The 27,636-nt window shown below is 40.6% G+C and overlaps 1 protein-coding gene across 1 annotated transcript in view; it reads right to left on the bottom strand.

Annotated features, from left to right (window-relative positions):
- ELL (elongation factor for RNA polymerase II) overlaps nt 1-27,636 on the bottom strand; it is an 88,629-nt gene that overhangs the window by 50,209 nt on the left and 10,784 nt on the right. Inside the window, exon 2 of the mRNA XM_054013979.1 lies at nt 919-966. Within this exon, the coding sequence (XP_053869954.1) occupies nt 919-966 (48 nt within the window). The remainder of the gene's footprint in view (nt 1-918; nt 967-27,636) is intronic.

Raw genomic sequence — 27,636 nt, 5'->3', positions numbered from 1 at the left:
AATGTATCGAAGTGTGGAGTTACTTTTAGTTGAGATCATGGAAATTTAGCCCCTCCATTGTCAGTAACGAAATAAGACAGTTTCATGCTTCCATAAACATCTGATGAATTTAGCAAAAGGAAGAGAAGTGATAAAGGAACCAAGGCTCCTGAACAGAACTTTGGGCTGTGCTCAACATAGGAGCTGCACAGTTGCTTGGGACTGACTTTATGTCAAGCCAAATATCACAGCGCACTAATAATTCAGTCTACCAGCACTATTCTGATTCACACCTCAAAATGTAGCATCAGAACTGCCAGGTTGGGTGAGGTGTTTCCCCAGGGCATAGGCAAGGCTTCCATGAATTGCTACACTTATCACACATAGTAGTATCACTTGTATTTTGATTTCCTCATTCTTCTTGGCAGCAAGGCTTTTTTTAAATGTGCCCCACCATGGCTATCAGTGATAAACAATGGTGAGAAACTAAGGAAAGGCAGTCTGTGTAGAAACACCCAATGCTCTCACTTGGACAACGCTGTGTGCACAACTCAATGCTTTAAAAAAAAACAACCCCCCCCCCCCAATCACCCAGTAAGGTAGACTTTGATACATGCATAAGAACAGCCATACTGGGTCAGACCAGTGGTCCATCTTGCCCAGTATCCAGTCTTCTGGCAGCAACCAGAACAGGGAAATTTTCAGTGATCTATCCCGTTGTCCAGTCCTAGCTTCAGGCAGTTGGAGGCTGAAGGACACCAGGAACATGGGAGTTAGCCAGGATGGTCCGGGATGCAATAGTCATTGATGGACCTATTCTCCATGAATTTACCTAATTCATTTTTGAACCCAGGACAGATCTCACATAGGTTAACGTCAAAGCAGTTGGAATTCACACCCATGGGACAGCCTTCCAGCCAGACCCATACACAAACTTACCCCTTGGTTTCCTTGAAATTGGATTGTTGGTCTCAATGCAACAGAGTCCTACAAAACAAGGAAAAAACAGTTTCAGTTCTAACATGCACTACCAAAAATATTCAAATAATTTAGTTTGCATTAACAAGGATGCTACAGTATACATCTTTTGAAGGAAAAGGTACAGTGAACTAACCACAAAGTATTGCTACTGATCTTTTAAGTTGAAAATTTAATAGGGATTTGTCCCTAGAATAATAAGAAATGCCATACTGAATTAGACAGTCTATTATGCCATCAGTAGTGTTCAATACCCAATGGTAATACTTTGCACTTACAAACAGTCTTTCATACATGCTTCAGAGGAAGGCAAAAACCTATAATGCTCCTGGCACCTTTGAAATGCCACATATTGAATTCCTTCCTGATCCCTGTAATCATTAACTTACACCATGAAACATTATATTTGAGGCATGTACAGACACATTGGTTGTATATTTGCAATGCTTAAGTAGTTTGTAAGCCTACATTCTTAGTAGAGGATTAAGGGAAAAATCTGTTACAGCACTCAAATCTAGAATTTTAGGTAAATTATCATTCCACCTAACTCTTCAAGGTACTTAGCTGTCAGGTTCCTGTTAATATCATCTTACCAATGAGGTTGTGATGCTTACAAACAAACAAACAAATTTTTCCTGTGACACTAATGTGCTTTCATTTCAGGAAATTGCACTATTGTTTGTTCAATCACGACCCTATAAAAAGTTCCTTATAATAGACATTAAATTCAATAATTAAGTTTTATTTAGATTATGGATGCACTGTAATAAAAAAAAAAAAAATATGGTTTGCATTCCCTGATACTTTAACCTTTGATGGCACTGGAGGCTAAAGAAAAATCAGTTTGAAGTCATTACTTAAAAGATACTAAGATTGAAAAAAAATATTAATGTATATAACTACGAATTGGTTTGGAAAGCTTGTGTAATCTGTGTAGGTTCTTTTCACTTCCTAAACCCCAAAACATTTCAGTGCATTTTAATGCAATATATACTTGCCAATAGCCCAGCAATCATGCTGTACTGATAGGGTAGCAAGCATGTCTGATTAATGAACACATTTCGGTGTGGAGACTGATTTCAGTATCAGCCTTCCCAAGTGATGAAAAGCAAGTACACCTCTATCCCGATAGAACACAAATTCGGATATAACGCGGTAAAGCAGTGCTCCGGGGGGCAGGGGCAAGACTGGCAGATCAAAGCAAGTTCGATATAATGCAGTTTCACCTATAATGTGGTAAGATTTTTTGGCTCCTGAGGACAGCATTATATCGAGGTAGAGGTGTAGTTACATATACCTCGACTATGGCCATTTCAAAGGAATGAATTCCATTAGGTTTTCTCTCTGAATTGCTTTAACTTGTCTGATGTGATTGGGTGCACGCAATAGGGGAACGCTTTCTGTGCTACTTCCATGTATCTGGGACATCCCAACATTTCACAGACTTCAATGATTAATTGCCCCAGAAATATGCATACATAAGAGGGTGTGCCTCGCTGCGAAAGAGTCAATGGCTTCCGAGTCTAGTAAGCAAAGTTTCCCTATTGAATTCCATAAGGTATCTTTCCAACTGACATCAAATTATTGTGACTTAGCAAAGAAAACCTCTGATCTAGAAAAAAAGTCTATAGATAGACAAACAAGCTTAGAGCAAGATGAAACCCACTGGGTGTTTCCCTGCACATCCATTATCATTTAAGTCATTAACAACTTCCAACAATGTAACCAAGTCAGGTACCCACTATCACTAAAGAAAAACAGTGGCCTTGAAGTCTGGAAAGCACTCACTTTCTGCATTGTACTGAATACTCTGCAGACATAATATACCTTCATAGTGAAATGATAAATGTCTTTCATGCACTTCATACAGGGTTCACTAAATTCTTTAAGTACCACGACATTGCATACCACAGCACACTGTTCATAGACAGACTGGCCAGCTCTTGTTCCTGGTGTCAGCATGTACTGTACAGTGTATGTCCATAAATCCATATGACTAATTAAGGAGACATTGAATTTGAAGGCATTTTAAAGAACACTCACTGCATTGCATAAGAACATTGCATTTTTGTATCTAATTATAGATTTAAAATCTGCACTTAAATCTGGAAAATTACTTAAAAAGCAATCACATGAAGTCCAGACGTACTGTATGCAAATCATGACAAATTTATAAAATAAGTTTGGTGATTACAAATGTACCTATCCAAAAAGCAACATTCGCTTTCACACCACTGCAGAAGTAAAAGATGATTTATGAAAGATCCCAGGGGAAGGAGTCTCATGAATTAGGTGACAAGCTTTAGCTTTATTTTACACTGTACTTTCCCCTACCCTCGAAAGTTTATCTACTGTTCTTCCCTTCCTATACCCAGAGGTTGGCGATTTCTTTGATCGCTTCGATGGTGATGAAGTCTTTCCATCCAATGGCCAGGATCTTTCATAGGCACTGATTTCTGAAGGAGTCTAGTTTTGGTCCAACGCTTTGGTAGATCTCCAGCTCTCGCAGTCGTATGTTAGCACTGAGATTACGTTTGAATTGAAAATGCTCAGTTTTGTTCTGACATCTTTGATTTCTCAGTTTTTTTCTAGTATCTCGGATTTCCACATGTTGAGTTAAGTAACTGCTGTGGACGCCTTTCCTGTCTAAATGTTGCTTCCTTCTTAAGGTCTCCATTGGTTAGTATGATGCTGCCCAGGAACTGTTCTACTTTACTTTTGTTTTTGCTCTTCTACTGTGATGATGATGATGATGCTTGATATCTACGTTTTGAGGATGTTTGTTTTGGTGCACCTAATTTTGAGCCATGCCTGGCCTACTGTTTTTGCCATGTTATCTGTCTTGGAAGCTTTAGGGCAGTGACGCTCTGTAGTTCAACCTCATTGGCAAAGTCTAGACCTTCTAGGCATTTGCAATCTACTCACATTGCTAACATCCTTCTTCATTACCAAGTCTATGGCAATGCCAAACAGTAGACCTAACACACTACATAGTGTTATTTGCTCCGTTTCATTATTGTTTCAGATGCCTCAAAATAGGAACTACAGGCAATGATAAATGGATTGAAAGTTTATCAAGGTTTCACTCTTTCCACAAAGACTATTAGCTACTTCCCACAGCAGTAGACCTTGATCCATAAGACAGGTGTCTCCAAGCCACATTCTGCATTACAATAATAGTGAGGTAGCTATTTTGTGCTCTCTCTAATAAGATCACCATTAAACCAAAGCTGTACTAAATCATGGTTATGGTCTTTTCTATAGTAGTACAGTTTTTCTTAAGAGTGAGGGCCAAGTCAGACACTGGAGAGTTTGTACGCAGTGTAGTTGGAGCCATGTCGGTCCCAGGATACTAGAGAGACCAGGTGGTTGGGGCCAATAAAAGATATTACCTCACCCACTTTGTCCCTAATTGGAGGTCTTATAAGTTTAGGGACTAAATCATCTACTAAAGACTTAGACATAAGCACAGATTTCTCACACCATCTAGGATCTGAGCTAGGGAGCAGATTGTCTCAAGTGTAATTTTATTTTTGAAAGATGTCCAAGAAGCCCTACTAAGCATTTACCTAGAATGAGAAATAAGATACATTTTTCTTAATTCATCCATTCCACTCAGGAAATATGATCCTTCCCACCGAGGCTCACGGGTGTCACCTCTCTCCCAGTTCCCCACAGTTAACACAAGTTATTAGCCAACATTAGACTAAAATGAAGCAGGGTTGTACTCTGAGAAGGTGTACAGAATTTTAAGAAAGAGTTGAAGACTTGATCAAGCTATTCAGAATTATGAATAACCCACAGCTCCAACTTCAAATTTGATCCATGTTCTATTTCACAACCTCCAAAATCAGCGATAATCCTGCCACTCTGATAATCTCCAAATTTCACTTATTTAAACAGTGAACTTTACACCCCATCACTCCCTTGTTCCCCAGGAGACACAGCCTGTCTCTCCGTTTCCAATTTGTTAACTGCTACTCTCACTGCTCCTGCGCCACATCTCAGTTATCAGGGATGTACAGTAGTAAGTTTTCAAATACAAAAGCTCTAGACTAGAGGTTTCAAACTGCTAGTCTGCAGGCCAGATTCAGTTTCTGCAGAACATAAGCATTCATTTTTTTGAAGTTTCTAGGCATTATGGTTGCACAGAAAACCTTTCGAATGTCATTCAAAGTAGCAGTCTCAGTACAAAAGAGCTCTGGGGTGTGAACTGTCATCAAAAAGAGAAATGTACTTATCTTATAGTAACTGGAAGTTCTTTGAGATGTGTGGTCACTATCTGATGCCACTGTGGGTACACATGTGCTCAACATGCCCAGAGCTGGAGAATTTTGAAAGCGGTATCCGTTGGTCCACACTTGTGCCCTGGCTCACCTCAGGCCTCTGACCAAGGAGATAAATGGCAGATCAGACTGACTGCCTCTCCAGTTCTTTCTCCACCATGAATCAGAGAAGATCTGACACAGGGGGGAAGGAGGGCGGACAGTGGAATAGATGGATTAGACAACAAATCTCGAAGAACCTCCAGTTACAATGCTGCTACCGAGGGTGCCACTGGAAGAAAATCACAACCCGAAGATGGAATGGGAGACAAACTCCTTCCAAAGGACGGCTCCCTGGTGGAATAACCACCTCTCTCAAAAGAGAGGGACCCAAAGGAGTGGGAGACTCCAGGTCTGGAAGAGCGAAGAGGACCTCAGGAGGAGTGTAGGTCTCTGTTCTTCCCAGCATGAGAAGAATCCTGTCTGCCTGAACCGCAGGAGCTGCAATAGAGACAATCTGTGTTTTTAGCAGCTGTGGCAAAGATAGAACTGCGGATGATCAGTGTTCTCAATCAATCAATCTTCGTTGGTGCCAGCGGATCCCAGGTTTGTGCTTGGGAAGTACCACAGGCACAGGCATCAAAAGATTGTGATTGTCAATGGAACACTAGACTGTGGGCTTTTGTATCGTGCCTCAGACTTAGGACATCCTAAATTCTCTTGAGCTGAGCTAGGGCTTGTTTAGGCAGGGCTGCATCAGACCTGCTTGAAGTGGATTTGGAGGAAGACTTAGCCTCATGCGTATGAGAATGCTCCCTGCTCTCCCAACAAAACCCGGCCAAGAGTAGACTCCGCTCCTGATTTGGACCTTGTGGCAGGAGGCATTGTCTTTGCTGAGTCAGACAAATGTACAGGGGAGGGCCCGAGTCTGGGTCCGATTGCTGCCTCATAGCCTTTTCCATTAGGTGCTTCCCAGCCATAGCTAAGGAACGAACTAGCCCTTACTCTTACAGGGAGAGAGTGGAAAACATGACCCAAGTGTACCCTAAAGGCCCAAAAAAACATAAGGCAAGTAATTCTATTTGTGTAAATCTCATGACTTATGCGCCAATCCTATGATATACTCAGCACAAGCAGACCCCTGTGCCCCACTGAAGTCCTGAAGAGAGTAGTTTTGATTATCTACTATTTATTGTTTTGTTTCAAACACCTCACCCCAGTCTTTCTGCAGAGTGAAACTACATGCAGCAAAAACATTCAAAGGCTAGTTACCAAGGAATCATGAGAGATCCACATCTCAGAGTCCCAAAGTTCATTAAGAGTTCTAGTAGCACAGCATACAAATCCCACTGGTAATATCTGTAAGGAACGTACTACAGGAACGTCAAATGGTGGGTGAAGAAAATTCAAGTTCACTAGTCACCAGTTAATTAAGTTAGCATCTATAGTTCTGAAAAGGGCATAGGCTAAATAGAGATGAAAGATGTCTATCTCAAGACATTCCAAAGTCTGACTGCATAGAGACACCATCCATCCAGAAGGGCATATTGTCTGGAATACTGTCAACTCACCTATGCTTTTAAAAGTGAAATTTACCACCCGTCTATTACTTATATTATTAAAATGCTGCCTTCTTGCAAGCCAGGGGTAGTAGCACCTGCAACCCTCTGACATGACCAAGACCCCGTTTTGCTAGGTGCTTTACGAACACATAATAAAAAGACACAAGAACAAAAAGTTCACTTGGATTGCGTAGTGTTAATCCACCATAAATTAATAGTTTAGAAACCTATACTGTTTTCCTTGCCCCGCAACCACATACTCAAACTGTATTGGCATAGCGAGGATTCCATCTCCTCAGCAATGTAGCACCTTAAATTAGATGTGCTATTTCATTTCTGTTCCTATTAAAAAGTTCAAACTGACGTTTTGGTCAGAGTGCCAATACGGAGTTAAAGGCAGTTAAAAGATTTTAAGCTTCCAGAACTATGGCTCTAACTTGGAGAATTTCAGCACTAACAGGTTCAAAACAAAACAGGTGCCAGCTTTTGTAGCCCTGTGATTTTTAAAAAGATCACCACTAATACCAGCCCACTTGAGTCACACGAGATGGTCACACAGTCAATTTAGGGGGTAAGATTTACAACTCCTGTGGAGCAAGTTAGGGTTTTGTACTGTGAGCGCGCACACCCACACCGTCCCTAACCTGACAATAGTGTGCATCAAACCCCCAAGAAACCGACTCCCCTGTCATCAGGATATCACTTCACAAAGAACTCTCAAGCTAGCTCAGGTCGAGTCTATTCTCTCACACACGCCCAGATACAATGATCTCTTCTAATCCAGGTTAAAAAAGACTCTATTGGAAAGCCTGAACCGCATTTCTTTACATGATCCTTGGATGGAGAATTCATTTGAGTTTAGATTCGCAATTGAACAAAACTGAATCCCTTAACTGTGAACTGCATTACAGGAAACCTGTTGTCACTTTATTTCCCCATCACACAGTAGTTTGAGAGATGTAGGAACTTCCTGCAAGAGGCACTCAGGACTGCTATACTGCTAGGACTCTGGAGGCAGGACTTCAGAAGGAGAGAGGAATCCTAATTTCGGTTAATGGACAGGTTTGGAATTGACCTCAAGTTTTAAATGCAACTTGCCAAAAGGACTTTTTTTTTTTTTAAATCTGCCCTTCCCGCCACCCCCACCCCTTTCCTCAACCCTCATGTATAAAGGCAGCCTGGAAGATTGCGCTTTTTTTTTTTTTAACCTTAGAAATATCAGGAACATGAAGTCTGGCCTTCCCAGGGTTCCACTGGAGACATTCCTGGGGCGGGGGCAAATCTCACAAGCACAGTGGGAGCTCTCACACCTTACTTGAGGGGATGGAACACTGAATTGTCTGAAACCTGAATTGTCAAGATGTCTTTTCACCCAAAGGTTCATTAAGCAGCAAAATTTAGACGTTAAGAAAAAACAGTAACAAAGATTTAAATATGCCTCCTTTCTTCTGTTGAGCTTTCAGTCTCTTCACTCTTGTGATGTTATAATTTCGTTAGAATTCTGTTAGAAATTGGTTAAGAGACAACAGTAATTAGAACTTCAAATTAGCTTGAGAGGAGCCCAGTGTAAGACATCTCCAATCTATAAGAGACAACAATTAAATTTACAGTCTGATGTGGCAATAATTAACACGTATCAGAACAAGAGATCTTCAGCCACTGAACAGATAAGAGTTTTGCTTTACCAAGATCCTCATACTACACCCAAGGACTGGGCTTGCTACCCATAGAACATGTGCTTCTGCCAAGTCTAACCATGAAAAATCACTTGTGAAGACAAACTAAAAATCACTATTTTCCCCTCAGAAAGTCTGATAGTAATTAAAGGATCATTAAATATACTGTTACACCACTGAAAAATGAAAAGGTTAAAAAGCATCATTTAGAACAATCTCGATGCAACAGTTACATGATCACCAAGCATCTTAAACTATGCTACGTGTACAACAAAAAGTAGGTCACTAAATCAGATTCCTGAACTTCTGGGCAGCAGTTTCCAGAATTTGTTTCATTGCTCTGAATCTTGCTGGAAGAACCAAATTGGAACAATACTTTTAAGCTTCAACCCATCACAGATAGAGCTTAATTAGGATTAGTCTTACTAACAATATCCAGATATAGATCTAGTAACAGGACTAAAGAGTCCAGATGAAAAAGGAATGTATGGAGGACAGCTTTGAAAATTTAACCCTTCATAAGATTTTGTAAAAACAGTTTATTTAAAAAACAAAACACCACTCTTCAGCCAGTTAAGATCAAACTTCAATTGCAATATCAATAAAAAAGTTATGAATTCTCGGTGGATGTTGTCATAAGTGAGGTTACTATGGTCAAAGGTAGACACATGCTAGTTTTGGCTTTAATCTTCATCCTTTTGACATTTCATACACTTGGAATTTAGAGCTTCCATTCTGTACATTTATCAGTTTATGAAAATGTATATATGAAGTTTGAAGTGGATCTTAAATACTGCTAATTAGAAATATATTCAACATTAACAGTATGTGGTAGGAAGTGAATTTATTGGTTGGGAGGAATCTAAATGCAGGAAGTTATTTCACTAAATCCCACTACTGTTTCTTCTCATTTTCTATTCTGGAAAGTAGTTTACTTTGAATAACAGCAACTCAGTTTCTCACAAAAAAAAAAAATCTGACGAGCTATTAAGGAGTTTCCCAAATTGTTATGAAGTACTCTCAGAATATCACTTTAAAAGATGCTACAAAAAAATTAGTAGCCAAGGGTTACTGCACAAGCAATTTTATCCTCTTAAATGGAGCTTCAAATGGGTAGCAGAGTTATCTGTAAACAGTATCTCATAGCAACTGCCAATACTGTTTGCCAAGCATTTACTATAAAAATCTAAATGTATTCTGTTTTTTTTTTTTTTTGGGGGGGGGGGGGGGAAGGGGTTGTTTTAGAAACTATAGTGGATCTACTCATTATGACTCCAATCCAGTAAGACACTTAAGCAGGTGCCTAACTAAGCATATGAGCAGTACCACTGCAGTCACATTACTCGGTGAGTCAAAATGCCTCAAGACTCTCGCAAGAAGTTTCAGAAGCTACACAGAAAATGGAAAACATGAACAGGCAACGAAGGGAGTTGTATCTTTCAACAAGAGGCTTGTCAGACCTGATGTGTGGAAGGAGGAGTTGTGTCACAATCAAGAATCTAGGGAAATGGAATGCGCTCCAACAAGTGGAGCAAAGTCAGTATTGGGAATGCACTGGCGTGAAGAGATTTCAGAATGAAAGAGTCAAATCTAAAGCGGAGCTTCAGACAATGCACACACGGAGCTAATGTAAACAAAGTGTATTAAAATGAGCCAAGCGTGCAGCACCACGGATAAAAAGGAACATGGTGTATTTAAGTATGGAATGTTTAAACAGGCCCAGCAGTACAGTTCCCTTACTAAAAGTGAATTTGTCCACTGCTGGTATTAAAAAATGCATTCGAGTTTGCCATATAAGTTATGTAGTATGATTCACACATGTATTTCAAGACTTTTCCCCTAATCACGTTTAAATCTAGTTTGAAGTATAACTGGATGATCCCAAAACTTGTAGAAAGGACAAGAGTCCGGTCCTTCTAGTTATATCTGGTACATACAGCTCAAGTTAAGCAGTTTGTATGCGTGGGACGCAGCACATGGATCTGTCATGCTACAGCAGATGAAATATAAACGTGTACTTAAATATGCACCATAGATCCAGTACAATGGGTACTTCAGCCTGCTTGCAACTTGGGGCACAACCAGACCTCTCACTCACCGGCAGCAGAGGACCACCCTGCCACTGAAGCTCCCTCCAGTTGAGACAGATTCCATAGCCAAGATAATTCCATTCTATTTTCCTAAATTACAGATTGTATTCAATATACTTTGAGGAAAGAGTATGATTTTTCCTAATGTAGACCATGTGAAATTCCCACTACTGAAACAAACCCAAGTGTCTGGACATCAGTTCTCATCTCTATTTGGGATGATCGGTATCTCCTAGGCAAGAACCTTATTACTTGGAGTGTTCCTATTCTTCATTATTCTATGGTCCACAGATCAATAAAAATGGGATCTTCACACCCTGTGCCTCCAAGGTGGGAAGCAGGTTTATCCTTAAATACAGGCATCTAAAGGAGGTATTTTATATATCCTCTGTTTTCATCTGGGTACTAAGGCATGGAGAAGACTTCTACCAAAAATATGGCTTTGGCTGAAGACTAGATGACTGACAGATTCTTGGTAAATTTATTTACTGACAGACACCTAGCAGATCCCAGTACAGGAGAATGTACTTCTCTTCCCTTAGATGGTCAGTGGCCCTAAGGTGTGGACTTTGATGCTTATCAGAAGGAAGAATATTTCTTGAATTTACGTTGCGAATGAATGCTGTGATAGCTGGGAGATCTGCTTGTCTTAATTAAAAGCACAACAGTTGTCTCATTTCAGAAAGCTCCTAATTTCAAAGCTTGTCTGACTGGAGATCACTATCAGGAAGTCTACTTTGATAGCACAAAGATTCCACCTGGATAGTTCAGTAAGGAGCAGAATGAGGTTCCAAGATCATGCATAGGGAAGGAGGCACCTGAGCTCTGCAGTCCAAAGTGTGGCTGCTAATTTGGGCTCTAGGGACTTAGGCACAATCCTCCATCTGGCATGCTGCCCCCCTTCCATTGTCACTCATCTCATGAAGCTGCTTACCCCTTGAGGCAGTTTTTCCAACCCTGCCTGCCTGGTGTCGGCACAGCTCCAATGAAACACTTGATAAGGGGGTGAAGCCAGAGACAACCTCTGGCTCTTGGCCTACCTCTTTCCTTGAAGCTTGTACGGACAGCAGCTGCTTCAAATGCCTCAAAAGGAGAAACAAAGCTGAGAGGGCAATCTCCCCAAAAGGAAAAACACAGTCCTGGAACACCCCTGGGAATTAGAGACACTGAGCCCCAACGGTTATCAGAAATTTGAAATAAAACTTTCCCTCAGAAAAAGCCCTGCAGTAGGCTGCTGGGGAGACAACTAACACACAGGGCAGAGGCAGCAGGTTTGTATAATTCTGGTGGTGCCCAGAATGGGTCCAAGTATCCTGCCCCCCCCCCACCTCCACACCCCACTGCCTAAGGCTCTGGGAGGGAGTTTGGGTGCAGGGCCTGGGCTGTGGCAGGGGGTTGGGGTGCAGGAGGGGGTGCAGGGGACAGACTCTGGGAGGGCGCTTGGGTGCAGGCTCTGGGCTGGGGCAGGGGGTTGGGAGACAGTGCGAGGGATGGTGGTTGAGAGGCAGTTAGGGTGCGGGCTGGGGAAGGGGGTTGGGGTGCGGGAGAGTGGTGCAGTGCTTACCTCAGGCAGCTCCCAAAAGCCACCCGCACCCCCCTCTGGCAGCAGCTCCTAGGCGGGGGGGCCAGAGGGGTGTCTGTGCACCACTGCCCGCAGGCACCACCCCTGCAGCTCCCATTAGCCACAGTTGGCAGAGTGGGCACTCAGGGTGGGGGCAGCATACGGAGATACACACACACACACACACACACACTCACACTCCAAGGACCGCAGGGACATGCTGGCCACTTCCGGAAGTGGAGTGAGTGGGCAGGAAGCCACCTTAGCCCTGTTGCGCCGCCAGTGGTGGCTGAAGTAACCATTCTAATGGAACTGTGGATCTCAGCATAATAAGGAATTGGGGCTTAAGTGCCTACATTTTATTTTTTGGAGAAGCTGCAACTTGGGAGGCTTGTACAAGCAAAGGGGAGAAGAGTATGTATTGGTCATGATCTCAACAGTAGGAGAAATGAATGCATCCCTACAGTCAACTGAAGAGATAATCTTGTTGGGAACTAGAGAACGCAAGGACTTTAGAAAAAATTCAAGATGAAACCTAACTTTTTAAAAAAGAGCTCTTTAGGTCTAAAGTTGTCCAGATGCCATCAGAACATTCTGAAACCAAGATATGGAGTAAACTTATTGACATTTTTCTTTGAGGTTGGTTCTATTGCCACAACTTGTTTGAGATGTTGAACAGTTTCTACCACTTTGAAGAGTGTAAAGTGGATTGAACAAAATGGGCGAAGGGAAGAATTAGCTGTGAAGTAGCCTCAAATTTACTGTGGGGTAAGTGGCCGATTCCTTCCAACCCCCGTCTGCCTGATATGGAGGAGGCCCAACGGAGGCAAATTAACAATGCAGCCTTCTAAGCTCCGTAGTATTCCTGTTTGATAAAAGGGTTTCAAAAAGAAATTAATTCATATTTGAATGCAATATTACGATGATTTGTTTACAGAATGGTTTTAAGTTACATAAACCTTCCCTTTAAGCACAGTGAAAACTGTTTTAATTTCAATTTCAGTGCTGGTGTAACTTCACTTCACTAAAGGCTCTTGTTCTTGAGAGAATTTTCACCTCCCTGCAGAGCCATACTGTGTTTTTACTTACACTGTATGTACAAAAATAAGCCTTTAACACTCAAGAGAACAGATGCCTCTGAGACATGAGATGTGATATTCTGAACCTCTTTTTAGCACCAGCAGACAAATATTGTGAAAGGCACCTTTGGTAATGAAATCAACTCACTGTACACCATAGTTAAAATCCAGGGACTTAGAGTAGACATTACTTGCAACCAAAAAAGCTAAGGCACTAAGAAAAAACAGGAGACAGTCTTCCAACAAAAAAAGGTGCACATAGTAAGTACAGGTTAGGGGTGTCTTTCAGAAGGAGAACTGCAAGAAGTTCAATTCCTTACAGAAACATTTTTCAAAATAAATGGGATTTGACTTTAGCACATGCTAAAGATTATGCAAGTAAACTAAAATAACGCCTGAGATTAGGCACTTACTAAACAGCCGGATTTTCACAAGTGCCAAGTGTGATGGATGTGGAATTGCTATGTAATCGGATATGGAGATGTAAGAATTTTATGTACACTATAGGTGACCTGGTCAGTGAGGAGAAATTATAACCCAATATACAACAATATTTTCTGGACGAATGTATTGATCTAGCTTATTAGAGAGCTGTAAGAAAAACAAAACAGGGATCCAGATAACCAACCTCCGAGCAGAAACTTGAGAACAATTACAAGACAATATGGGAAACTATCAGCTCTGCAGATCCTACATGGTGTCTCCCGTGAAGATGCAAGCCTTCTTTTGCCAAGCTAGAAACCCAATGATGACGAACACTTAACAGTTAAAAAGTCCTTTTCGGGAGAGGAGAGGTCAATTGTCGGGGGACAGGTGGATAGAGAAGCTGTGTAGACGTCTCAAAGAGCTGTCTCCTCCCCCACATCCAAAGAATGGGAAGCCTTAGGAAAAAGCAGGCATGCAGAGAGACTGGTTTATTGTTTACAGTCTGTCTAACGTTTTTGTTCGAAATAAATGCTGTAAGAAAACAGTTGGGTCACTGGATGCCACTGTCATTACTCCTGGAGGGAGCAGATCTTCAGTGCCTGCTGCAGTAATCATGGTTAATACCAGGGGACTGCAGTTCAAGGGTGGTTGGAGAATAGGAGAATCACAAGAGTCAGGTGATGTATAAAGCAGTAGTTCTCAACCAGAGGTCTGGGGCCTCCTGGGGGGCCGCAAGCAGGTTTTAGTGGGGGCGCCAAGCATGGCCACAGGGTCACTGCAGCCCAGGACAGACAGCCAAAGCCCTGCCAAGCAGGGCTGAAGCCCGGGACCCCACCACCCGAGGCTGAGCAACTTAGCTTGGCTGAGTCCTCTGTGGGATAGGGCCCCAGGCAATTGCCCTGCTTGCTGTCCCCTAACACCAGCCCTGGCTTTTATATGCAGAAAAACAGTTGTGGCGCAGGTGGTCTAGCTATGGAGTTTTTATAGCATGTTGGGGGAGGGGAGACTCAGAAAGAAAAAGGTTAAGAACCCCTGGTCCAGAGGCCTGAAACCTATGGGGGATACACTCCAAGAGACCACCAGGTGCAAGTAGTCTTGGCACCCAGACACCAAGCACCCACCATTCCCAATGAAGTCAATGACAGCTACGGATCCTCCGTGCCTATGAAAAATCAGGGTATGTGGTTAGGTGCTCAAGTTTGGAAAAACTTTGGCCACAATATTTCACACCTGTTTAGCATTCTATATCTTCACAATATACGACACCTTAATAAAATAGCCAGTTGCCTACTATTAATTCAAATTACCATCCTAAACATCAATAAGAAAATAGCTAATTGGTCACATACAATGTGGTAACACCAGTACCTCCCGACCCGCTAAAAAATATGTAGAAGTTTGAGAGATTTTCTTTTTTGTTTTTTCCCCAGAAAGTGTCAGTATTTCAGCCCACTGGAATTTGAAACTAGGTTAATAATGGAAAACTTTACTGTACCATTTTAAATGTAAAATTATTAGACAGGAATGACAATTTCCAGAATAAGCTGCATGCATCGCAGAAGCAGCCCACCAGTATGCTTACAAGTTACATTCTGATAACATAAGAACTTTGTTTCTGAGAGTAAGAGTTCAAAAATTAGAGCCATTGGCCTTACAACAACAAGTATTATCTTCATCTCAGCTGGGATTTTGGGTTAAACAGTGACTAGACTTAATTTCTATTCACCTATACAGTTTTTACTGAAGGCAGGAAATACCTGAATTGAAAGGATTCAGTAGCTTGTAGAAAAAGGTAACAATTCTGGAACACGTCACTGTTTTACCTTTGGACAACTACTACTTTATCATGATGTAATTGCTTTTTATTTAATGCAGGGAGGCCCTATTGCTACAGTTTAATTTATATTTAATTGTTTTGTTCATCACATTCTGAGTATTTCTGTCATCTTTACCATGGATGAGAAATAAACCTCACCATAAGAGAGCTCCTGATAATATTTACTAATTAAAACCATTCCAATAAGGTTTGTGGAACTCCATTTTTTTTTTTTTTTTGGAGGTGGCCATCCTGAATAAACCCACCTAGAAGAATGACAATCAAGAACTCTTAATTTGCCTTGCTAAAATTCAAGGCTAAAGAAGTCTGGAGGTGACTAGCTGGGGGAAAGACACTTCCCCACAGTCTTCCTCTAAACTCACTGACAAAACTCCCAAGGACTATGGAAGCAAAGTTAAGCTCCTTAATGTTTTATTTGCCAGAAAATAATAGGCCAAACCCCAAGTGCTCACAACCACTCCAATGGAGTTGAATGGCCTTGCACCTCACAGCATCAAGCCATACTCAACAATTCTTAAACTATGGTATGATCATTCAGAACACCCAAGCAGTCTGCTAGCACTTTGTAAGTTATTGTTAGTGACAGCATGTGAAACCACTCCCATCCACAGTGTAATATCATGAGCTTTGGAAACTTCTGTTAAACATGGCTATTCAAGGGTTATTCTGCTCTCTCTTTCTGGTTGTGTATTAGGAACGGACAGATTATATTGACAAGATAGTTCTTATAACTCTCAGACTAGCAGCAATAAAAGCCAATACCAGGAGAGTATAAAACAAGTTGAAACAATATTTCCCAGAGCACTTGAGAGTATTATGCTGGGCTATCAAATTCAGTCAAGAAACAGAAGTAGAAAATAAAAATAAAAAAATTCTACACTTTTTTTGCTTGTAAAAGATATAATACAACTCTAGGAAAAATCCATTCTGCATTAATGCAACAGTTCCCAAAACCCATTTCTTACAAAAATACACCTCTACCCCGATATAACGCGACCTGATATTACACGAATTCGGCTAGAACGTGGTAAAGCAGCACTCTGGGGGGGCGGGGCTGCGTACTCTGGCGGATCAAAGCAAGTTTAATATAATGCGGTTTCATCTATAACGCGGTAAGATTTTTTGGCTCCCGGGGACAGCGTTATATCGGGGTAGAGGTGTAGCAGACATTTAGTGATTTGCTTATGAAGGGGGAAATGTTTTAGAAAGACTGAGTCAGAATTTAAGTCACCTCTAAAGGCCAGTACCTCTATATTGCAAAGCACAACCATGTACCTTCTAGCATAGTTCTGTTGGTAGAATCACCAGCAGATTTCAAGATTGCTCTGCTGCTCAAAAATAGAATAGGGACAAAATATGAAAGGACTGCATTTTCAAAGCGTGTACCAACAAAACAGGATCTTTCCCTTTGTGATTTTTGCTTTTAAAACCAAGGGTAGAGTTCTTAACCAACCAGGCAGAAAAACTTTCACACCAGTAAAGTGTACATAGCAATTCAGAAAAATTGTTATGAATGTGCAATGTGTTAAGGTTATAATTACTAAAATTATCTCTCAAGAAGCTCAAATGATGCAGCCTACTGTATATACACGTTCAGGAGGTCTACTCTGTATTGAAAGTTAGTTTACAGAGCTCTCAGTTCTGCCAAGATTCCCATGAAGACATTCATACTCAAAACTCCCTAGATAATCTCTTGGATGCAACACTGGTTTTTCTGAAGCAGTATTTTATTGGCATGATCAGATCTTGTTAAATTGGAAAAGGAATGAAAAAATATGGTAGAAGGAAACTGAATATTCCAAAATTCCCAACCCTGTTAAAAAGTGAATAGAGTTGCTATTTTTCCCCTAAAGATTTTAAGCAGTTTAAGATCCAAAAATCAGTAATATCAGTTAACTATACAGTTAGACTTCATTAGATTAATATTTCAAAAGCCATTTCCCTGAGGCAGCTTGAGGTCAGACTTCTGTACTCCCTCCAAGAGAGAAGAGCTTTCCTGAACTACTTACTAGTGCAGTGTCTCTCAAACTTTTGTCCTGGTGACTCTGAGTGCAACCCCCCGTATAAATTAAACATACTTTTTTATATATTTAACACTATTATAAATGCTGGAGGCAAAGTGGAGTTTGGGGTGGAAGCAGACAGCTTGCGACACCCCCCCCCCATGTAATAACCTCGTGACACCCTCAGGGATCCCGACCCCCAGCTTGAGAATCCCTGTACTAGATGCTTGAGATGTGATCACCTCTCATGAGGGAAACAAACAAGTTGTGGCCAGGAAGAAAAGAGAGAAGAGTTAAGAACTGTCTGAAGTACTCTGAGAATTTTAAACTACACACAGTTCATTAGTGAACTAGGTTCTAGACAGTTTGGAGGTGGTGAGGGATTTCCCACACATGACTGGAAAAGCAAGGCATCTTTCACAATACTCTTCACCAACCTTTCCAAAATAAAAATTTTAGACTAATTATTCTTGCTAGTCTATTTTTTAAAATGAAATCGCATTACTTTCAGAAGAGAAGTAAATCAGAACTCCTGGCCATTTGTGGACAATGGAGATTCCATAGCATTTTTCACTAGGGGTATTAACCTATGGCTTTGGCCAGTTACAGCCTGCTTAAAAATCCCTTTCCTCTTCAACTTGTTATGGTATTCTTCCTGAGCTCCTGTTCCAAACTTTTGTGTAGTGTTGTAATGCATGGTTAAACAGCTGCCATGTTCCACTACAGAGGGGACAGAAGTGACTCCTGTATATAGTGCAATATAAATATATTACTAAAGTGCAACTACAGTTAATACAAGTTATGTGTATCTGCCAAAAGAAAAATAAGCCCTTTCTATACCACATTTCCCCAAATCAAGAGCTACTGAGTGTTTTATGGCAAATTTCCTCATACAAACTGAACAAGAATAGTGACTGACCTAGTCAACCTTCCATCCTTTCCCTATTGGCTTTTGTTTGAAATGCTTTGGCATTTCAACTTTGACATTAGTAAAAAAATAGTTGCCACTGCTTCTCTCCATTTAAACAGTAAAGTAGTTCAAAGAAATCTTTTCCATGCTGAACTGTATCAAATACAGGCACTGCTTAATACTACAGACTGTTTATTTAAGCTCCCTGTTTATTTTGGCTTCAGTCTTTGTACTGTACAAAATCCTGGACTGTGAAAAGAAAGAGCTGCTTTCCCACATGTAGCAAAATTGTCCCATGGAAGTCTATTTCTTCCACAACTTCCTTCTCGCCCACTCCAAGAAAAGTGAGAGAATGTATATAAATTTAGTACAATAGCCAAGTTATTCCATCATAAAACATCTTCACAAAAATAAAGTACTTATGCTGAGGAAGTTTTATCAAGTGGCCAGAGCACAGGATTTGGAGCAGGAGCACGGTTCCATGTCTCCTCCTGCCACAGGCTTGCATGACCTTGTGAAGCCACTTCACCGCTGTGCTCCTGTTTCTTTCTGTAAAAGATGGCTAACAACTTATGTGATACACAGGGGTGCTGTAAAACTTAATTTATTAATATCTGCCAAGCACTCAGATCCTCAAAGGAAAGCTGGAATTTAATCAGCATCTTTAGAGTAATACTGGAAATGGGAAAAATCTAAAATCCCCCAAGGAGTCTGGTGGCACCTTAAAGACTAACAGATTTATTTGGATGAATCCGAAGAAGTGAGGTTTTTACTCACGAAAGCTCATGCCCAAATAAATCTGTTAGTCTTTAAGGTGCCACCAGACTCCTTGTTGTTTTTGTAGATACAGACTAACACGGCTACCCCCGATACCTAAAATCCCCCGTCATTCTGGAGCTCTTGACAGTTCTAAACTGTTATTTCTGGTTATCACTGTCATGTCAAACAGCTGATTATTTTGCCATAACTAAGCATTTGTTGCTAGCCTCCCAATTACTGCCAAAATGGAGGAGCATCATTGTTCTTTCCTTTTAACACTACCTAGTGGGTTTCACTGAGCCCTCAAGCACCTTTTCACCAACAGCGTTTAAAAAAAGGTGTTGAAGAGGCCCCGTCAAGTTGAAGTCTAGTCATTTAAAAAAAAGTAATACATCTGCCCTTTTGCTCCCTTCCCAATTTGTGTGTGTTTACAGTTATTTTCCTAATTTTTAAACTATTTCTGTTTTTAAGTGAAAGGTTCATAAAGGGTTGGCTATACAAGGTAAAGAATTGACAAGTCAAAGTCCTAACAAATGTACAAAGTAAACAAAGCAAAAAAATGGGGAAAAATCATTTTCCATTAGTGTAACGATAGGTAGTCAACCTCACCTCTGAAAATGTACATGATCGATGTCCCCTTAATCAACTAGTTCTAAAAGGCTGAAAAGTTGCACTAGCCTACTAGCGCTTTGCATAGGAAAAAAAATATTTCCAGCTGTGAACTAATAAACGAAAGACAACCAAATAAGGCTGGTAGAACCCTACAACAATGGAAGAATGTAAAAATCTTGAGACAGCTCTGGTAAAAATTCACTTGTAATGGAGACCCACTCTCCTTGTAATAGACAAGAGAACACTGAGCCCTTGGAAAACTAGAAAGAAAAGCTGAGAAGTTGAAAAACCACTGGAAAAAACGGAGAGAGGGTTCACAGCACAGATACGCCAATATAGTCACTTCAGCCTCCCATTTTTTAGTCCAATATAAGCGATAAGGTATCATGTCCTATACAAAAGTCAAACACACACAACCCAATAACAGACCATTGCAAGTAAGTTTGCCAAACAGAAACCAACGAGAACGGACTTTCAGGCCCTATTCAATAGAAAACCCTTAAAACATTCAGAAACAGACTAAATTCCATAGGAAATAAGGCATTTAAAGTGCAAGAGTTTCTCAAAATTGCAGCTCTGAGATCTTCCTCACTTATTACACTACAAACATCAAGATTCCACTCTCCCTAAATTCCATTTGCACCTAAGACAAGTTAAGAAGTCAGTTCAGAGCCCCAACACCCATGATGCCAATGACAGTTGTTCAGATATTGAGTGTAAGGTCATTTTCAGAAGACTTGACAAAATGTTTTGCTTATAAAAGTTCCATTCCTTTATTAAAATAATTGTATTTGATTTATACTCAAATTCACATTATTACTGAAGTCTATTGTATGACAACTGCACCAGAATAAGTGTCAGCCAGTCATATTCCCCTTTTTTATAGAACTTGAAGAAAACAGCATAATCCTAAACATTTGAAAAATGAGAAGCAAATTGTAAACAGTCTATAAACTGAAAGAATGTAAAAGAGTAGTCACTACTGAATTAACATTGTCACCCCTATCGCAGCATACACGGACCAACTGGGTTATTGTTAACCTAATGTCAAATCATTCATTTGAGAGGTTGCTTTTAAAAACATGCAGAATTGGTTGAAATAAGTACACACTCATACGTTAGGACATCCATGGTTTTTTAATCTTGCTAAAGGGACACTGTCAGGCAGTTTAGGTATCAAATTTAAGTTAGTAGAAAAGCAGTTTTATAAACAAAATAAAAAATATCTGAGAGATGATCTTATGTTTTTGGGGAGTTGGTTTATATTGTTTTAAAACTTAAAAAAAAAACACAAGCATTTATTGTTTGGATTGAAATGCCAGTGCTTCGATTGCACACAGAGCCACTAGAAAACAGAAAAGTATTAACAAAGCCTTTTATACAAGTGAATTTTAAGTATTTTTCCCCACAGACAGATTGATAGGGTTGGTCACATGCACCCTGTTGACTTGCAACTCCTGTAAGGGAGTCCTCGGGGACTTACACAATTGCATTCTAAGTCAAAACTGCATTTCCCATAGGAATCAATGGTATGAAGGGGGGATTGGTTCCTGAACCAAGGCTTGATACACTATTTTCACCACAATAACCCAGATTTTTGTACTAAAGTGAATTATAGATGACGAATGTTGCAACATCAGTGTATTTACTGTACACTGTATTTTGTAATCAGCATTCACACGAACATATAAACTCACATAAGCGGCTCAGAATGCCGGCAACACAAGCTCAGAAAGCCAGGGAGAATGGCACACATGCTGAGCTGCAGCCAATCACTGTTCAAGCTTTCTGATTGGCTCCCGGGCTCAGCCAATCAAAAACATGCAGCAAACCCATCTGGCTACAAGCTACCCTGCTGCCCTGAAACCAATCAGAAGCAACCCCTTCCAGCTTCATACTAGTATAACCCATGAAGTGATTGAAGCAAACTTCATGCAAATCGAGCGTCGTAAGGGCAAAACAAGCATCGTAGGGGTGAAATGGGCAGTCAATTGAAAAAGGTTATAAGTGGCATCTGACATAAGTCGAGTGTTGCAAGTCCGAGGACTCCTTGCACTCTCACTCAGAAATGCAATCTATTAAGGTCCCTCCAACTACAGGCAGTTAGTGGCCATTTGTAACCCCCATGAAGTTGTAGGTCACCGACCTGAAATTTGTCTGGCTTTAAAATGACCTTTGTACTAAAAACAAAGTTACCAAACTACTAGCAACCGCAACTTCTCTTCCAGGCTCTAGAAATTACTACATTTAAGTTCTGGAAGTTAGTTTCTGAAAAAGGAAGTTTAGCCAGTAGACCAAGTGATAATCTAACGGGGGGAGGGGGAGAATAGCTCAGTGGTTTGAATCCTTGAGGGGGCCATTTAGGGAACTGGGGTAAAAATCTATCTGGGGATTGGTCCTGCTTTGAGCAGGGTGTTGAACTAGATGACCTCCTGAGGTCCCTTCCAATCCTGATATTCTATGATTCTATGAAGGGTAGCAATGACGACACCAGTTCTGTACACCATTCATTACACAACATAAACATTAGTGATTGTAATTCTGTTAACAGTCAGTTAATGGATATTATGAAACCACATCAAGGCTGAATTTTAAAGAGGGTTTTTTCTCTGTATTCTTTTAATGAAAATATGGCAATTCCAAGCCTCCAAGTTCAGTAAAGAAAACAACTCATTTGTTTTAGACTATGCTAAACAAAATACAAGGCTCTTTCATATGACTACTTGCCCACAGAAGGATCTTTGCTAGTTGGTAGAAGCGTCACTGTGATCCTTACGCTACTTTTGTCGCAGCAGAGGCTACAGCAATGGAATTGAGAGTTCACATTGACTTAACATGCCCACTGTCCCAACCATGGCACATACTTCACCACATGCATTGCTGAACCTGGGACAGCCAGCCAGAACTGAAAACCTTGGTTTTACTGCTGTGGGAATCTAGATCTTGCTACATTTATCTTTTTTTTTAAAATTAGGCTGTACAGTTGGAGCAACATGGAGATGAAAGTAGGCTGCCGCAATGCAAGGTACACGACCTTCGGAGGGGGAACAAGAATCAAGGGAATCCTGAAGAAATCCCCCCCCCCCCCCCCCCCCCCGCAAATCCATCCCACCCATAAAAAAGGAAGCCAAGAGTCCAAATTTAGCTTCCACCATGCTTTCACTCAGCATCGCCAGCTAGGCCAAGGCGCTTTGAGTCTACACTGGAAACTTCAAAGCGCTGCCGCGGGAGCACTTTGAAGTGCGAGTGTGGTCACCGGTTAATCCACCTCCACGAGGGGATTAGCTCCCAGTGCTCGGAGCCGGTCTACGCTAGCGCTTTAAAGCGCTCGGACTTGCTGCGCTCAGGGGGGTGATTTTTCACCCCCTTAAGCCAGCAAGTTAGAGCACTATAAAATGTAAGCGTAGACAAGCCTTTAGTAAACGTCAAACACAACATGAACTGAAGAGCACTGTTACACTCAATCAGGGCTCCTCTGAGTCACAGAAATTCAGGGAAACCACTAGTTCTTCCTTGCAGATGAATGAGAAATGGAGTCATTGCAAAACACTCAACACTTCCACTGGAATGATACTGAGGTGTTTCCAACAAAGTTGACGGTGTTATGCAGCAGACAAGTTAACTTCACAATTAATTCATCTGCCTATCTTTCCCTCCCCATTCCAATTACTGCGTGCTGCTGAAAAGATGCAACCACCATCCCTCTGTGCTGCTGGACTCCTTCCTCTCTACTAACATTTAATTGGCTGGAGAGGCCTCCGTTGAGTAAAGTGAGGCTCTCCCTGCCCCTCAACAGACCTTCTGGATGAGAACACACAAAACTAACACTGTTCTAACTACATTTTTATTTGCACTGCCAGGTTGATTGGTAACAAAATCCATTCCAAAAATAAACTGACAAACAATAGAAGAACACTACTAAATTGAAGAAATCTGCCCTTCAAATCAGATGTTTCTCTGCTCCCCACCAGGCAGTCTGTGAAAGTTAATGGTTACAAGGGATTCCAAACGTGAATATCAAATGTCTTAAGATAAGAACAGTAAAAATATACTACCTCTGCTGACTAAACAGAGAAAAACCACATCCCTGCATCAAACCTCACAGTGGTACAAGCTTCAATGTCCTCGAGAGACTTTTACAGCCTAGCAGACAGAGAATCTCTTTCACTGAGTAGAGTTAGTCTAGTAACACACATGCGAAGAAGATAGTATGGCTATTGAATCTTCACCCAGTTATGTGATCAGAATTTTTAGCCTTAAAAGAATGGTAATTGGAATGCTAGTGGATTGTTTTAAGAAAGCAAATGGCTGGGCTATCTGAGTTCAGATACAGTATGTTTCTTTGCTGTCAGTTCATTCAAGCTTTATTTTATGAATCCATTTTAAAAAAAAGCTTCTCAATACTGGGCTAGATGCATATGTGAAAGATGCAGTTTAATCTTTAGACAGGTAGGTACTACCACTGTGGGTTTCTCGACATTGCAAAGGGTTGCAGAGTATCAATTAGAAGTCGTACAAATAAACCTTCGCAGCCAGACTATACACCGCAAAATATCAGCGGTAACTCTTCCTGGTAAAAACAACAAGGAGTCTGGTGGCACCTTAAAGACTAACAGATTTATTTGGGCATAAGCTTTCGTGGGTAAACACCACTTCTTCCTGGTAAGTGGGAGTAAGACTTTTTAGCTTTAGGAATTACAAAATAAACAAACATTTTCGTTGATCTTGATATAGAAATCAGTCCTGCGCTATTTAAAAATGGCATCAGTGGTGTGTGCGCAGCTACAACAAAGTTCTTGTTTTACTAGGACTTATGAATCATGCCCCTAGTAAAATAGTTGCACCAAGTTCCTAATCACCACTGTTACACAAATTGAAATTCAGCTTTCAAGCAGATTTAAAAGAATATCCCATTTATTTTCATCAATGTTATATAACTATCCTCATACCCCATTGTTGACAATAATCCTTTGGAAACTTGAAAACCAAAGCCAACTTCCTTAATAAACTTATTTTTGTTCCAGCACACCAGGTTTGTTATTGCAGACCTGCTTCTTAATTCTGAGCTGCACATACTGGTTTGTTATTGTAGGGTCACTTGCCTGCACTGATTTCCCACCCACTCCCACTTAGGATGTTGCTCTCATTCTCATTTTGCAATAAAGTGAACGTCAGGATTAGTAACTGCTTCTTATGGAGTCAAACTAAAATTGAAGGATTTTGTTGTTTTCTGAGACGAGGACCACCCAGAAACTTTTAACCTCAAACTAGAAACAAGCCTCAACTTCTGCTATGGCGTCACAAAAGGCAGCCCGCAGGACTCCATTACTGCAGCTGCAGGCAACTGCTGTGGCAATACAAGAAGCACCCCCCACTCCCAAATCCTGAATGAGTGACAGAAAGCAGAACAGACCCCACTGATACCATATACTGGAGATCTAACGGAGAAAGCTCGCATTCCCACAGACAGGCAAGGATTCCCCTTCTTACTGAACGGCTGCCCATGGGATGGGGACAGGATGCTAACAGTCCATCCCCACATAAAGTAACTCCCAAGGCAGGAGTAGAGTGGGGAAGGCAGAGGGCAAGGACTAGCTCACAAAAGTCAAGAGGAGATTGAACGTAACGTCCCTTTCAAATAAAATACTGAAGCACTTCTCAGGGGCTTTTCGGTATGGAGGAGGTGGGCGACTAGATTAATAAGATTTCTGTTTTAAAGGATAAAAAAAGTGTAAATCAAGATTTGGAATTTACCAAGATTGATAAGTACCCCATCAACCCCCCCTGAAAGTTCAACTGATTTGTTTTTCGGATCTCTTCTTAAAACATATTAGGAATATGGGAACGGTGATATGAGACCAAATGAATGGTCCATTTGGTCCAGCATCCCTGGTTAACACTGGACAGTACCAGATGCTTATAAGGAAGGTTCAAGAAACCCAATCATGAAAAAGATTATGGAATAACCTGACTAAAGAAGCAGCTTTTCTTTCTTTCTTCCCCTCTCCACCTTCACTTATGTCTTTATTTGGGAAGTTTTAACAGCTTTATAAATCCGAGCCATGTAAGTATCAGAGACAACACAATAACAAAAGCTCACTGCTGTAATGATTTAGATAAACATTATACAGTAATATAATAATTGGAGTTCTCTATTTAAAAGGATGTTACCATCTTACAGAGTAAGCATCTTTACACTGCTTATATGTCATGTCATTTCTAATGATTTTATTAAACTGAGTGAAATCTTTGATTACACATTTAAACCAGTTAGGTCTACCAAATTTTAATCATCAAAAAAATGGGACAGGTGTGCTGGAGAAAGTTTCTTTCTAATTCCTGTCAACTTATGTCTATCTCAGGAGTAGGCAACATATGGCACATGTGCCAAAGGCGGCACACGAGCTGATTTTCAGTGGCACTCACACTGCCCAGGTCCTGGCCACCAGTCCGGATGGCTCTGCATTTTCATTTAATTTTAAATGAAGCTTCTTAAACATTTTAAAAACCTTGTTTACTTTACATACAACAATAGTTTAGTTATATATTATAGACAGAGACCTTCTAAAAACATTAAAATGTATTTCTGGCACGCAAAACCTTAAATTAGATTGAATAAATTAAGACTTGGCACACCACTTCTGAAAGGCTGCCGACCCCTGGTCTATCTTATGTCTTGAATCACAAGTTCATATCCTTATATTCTTATCCTATCTCATGTAATTGAACTCTCTTATTACCCAGACATATGCATAACCCTTTGTGAATCCTGATATAATTGTGAAACTCACTGCCATAAAATGCGTTATGAACAATACCATTTCCTTTTACCAGTTTAAACTTACAACTTTTAATTTCTTCCTGTGGGTATCATGGGTTATTTTGTTCTCAAAATCAAGTCCAACTAGTCTGTATTAGTTCCAGTAGTGAGATCTAATTTACATTCTATACAAGAAGACCTAGTATAGTTATTTCATCAGACTGAGGATGTTTCTGAACTTTGACCATATTTATTGATATTTTTCCAGGTTCATTCTTTCCCAGTAGATGGGTTCTTCAATGGATGCAGCTTTCATCAAGCAAGGTAACCACAGCTTCACACATGGGACTAATTTTTTTCCAATCCAGATCAAGACAGTGCTCCATTTGCCAGTCAGAATTAATGATAAAAAAGATCTTACTTCTATCCTTTATAGTCAGTAGGTCTATTCACAGTAGTAAGGCAAGTATGATTTAGGTACAAATCACTCAACTTATAACAGCAGTCCATCTCTTTTAAAAGACGAATTCACAGATTCAAGGGATGGCACCAAATCTTGCCCCCATTGAAGGCAATGGAAAGAAGACCAAGTCCACTGAGAATTTGTTTGCTGGAATATTAAAGACCTTACAAACCTACAAATACAAGAAAGTTCCTGGTTGAAAATGGATTAGAGCAGTTCTGACAAATTAAAAAGCTGCTTTACTCCAGTCTCAACCAGGAATTTTCTTGCTTTTGTGGGTTTAAGTCAGACTCTGTTATTTTTAGTTTTAGAAAGATTAAATTTGAGTCTAATTTCCCTTGGGTTTTTTTTTTTTTTTTAAACACTCACAATAAAATTCATATCCATCTCATTCACTGAAAGATATTTGTCCCACTGAACCAATCAAGAATTTGTGATCTTTCCTCACACCTGTCATCTCATGACCAAGTGGTATGATTTCCAGGCCATGGCAGATTTCAAAGTGCTTTCAGAGTAGGTTTACTTGACACAACTTGCCCAAGTGAGAGTTTCCTCAGCAAAGCCAAATTCAGTGGCTAACAGATTATACAAGTGAAATTTTGTCAATTCCCTTGTTCCACTGCTTTTTTTTTGGGGGGGGGGGGGGGATGCGAGGGGGGGAGGGATGGAAAACATC

The sequence above is a fragment of the Malaclemys terrapin genome, chromosome 24 (genome assembly GCF_027887155.1).
Source record: "Malaclemys terrapin pileata isolate rMalTer1 chromosome 24, rMalTer1.hap1, whole genome shotgun sequence".
Taxonomy (NCBI): Eukaryota; Metazoa; Chordata; order Testudines; family Emydidae; genus Malaclemys; species Malaclemys terrapin.
Note: the sequence above shows the minus strand (reverse complement) of the source record. Positions and strands in the feature narration are given on the sequence as shown.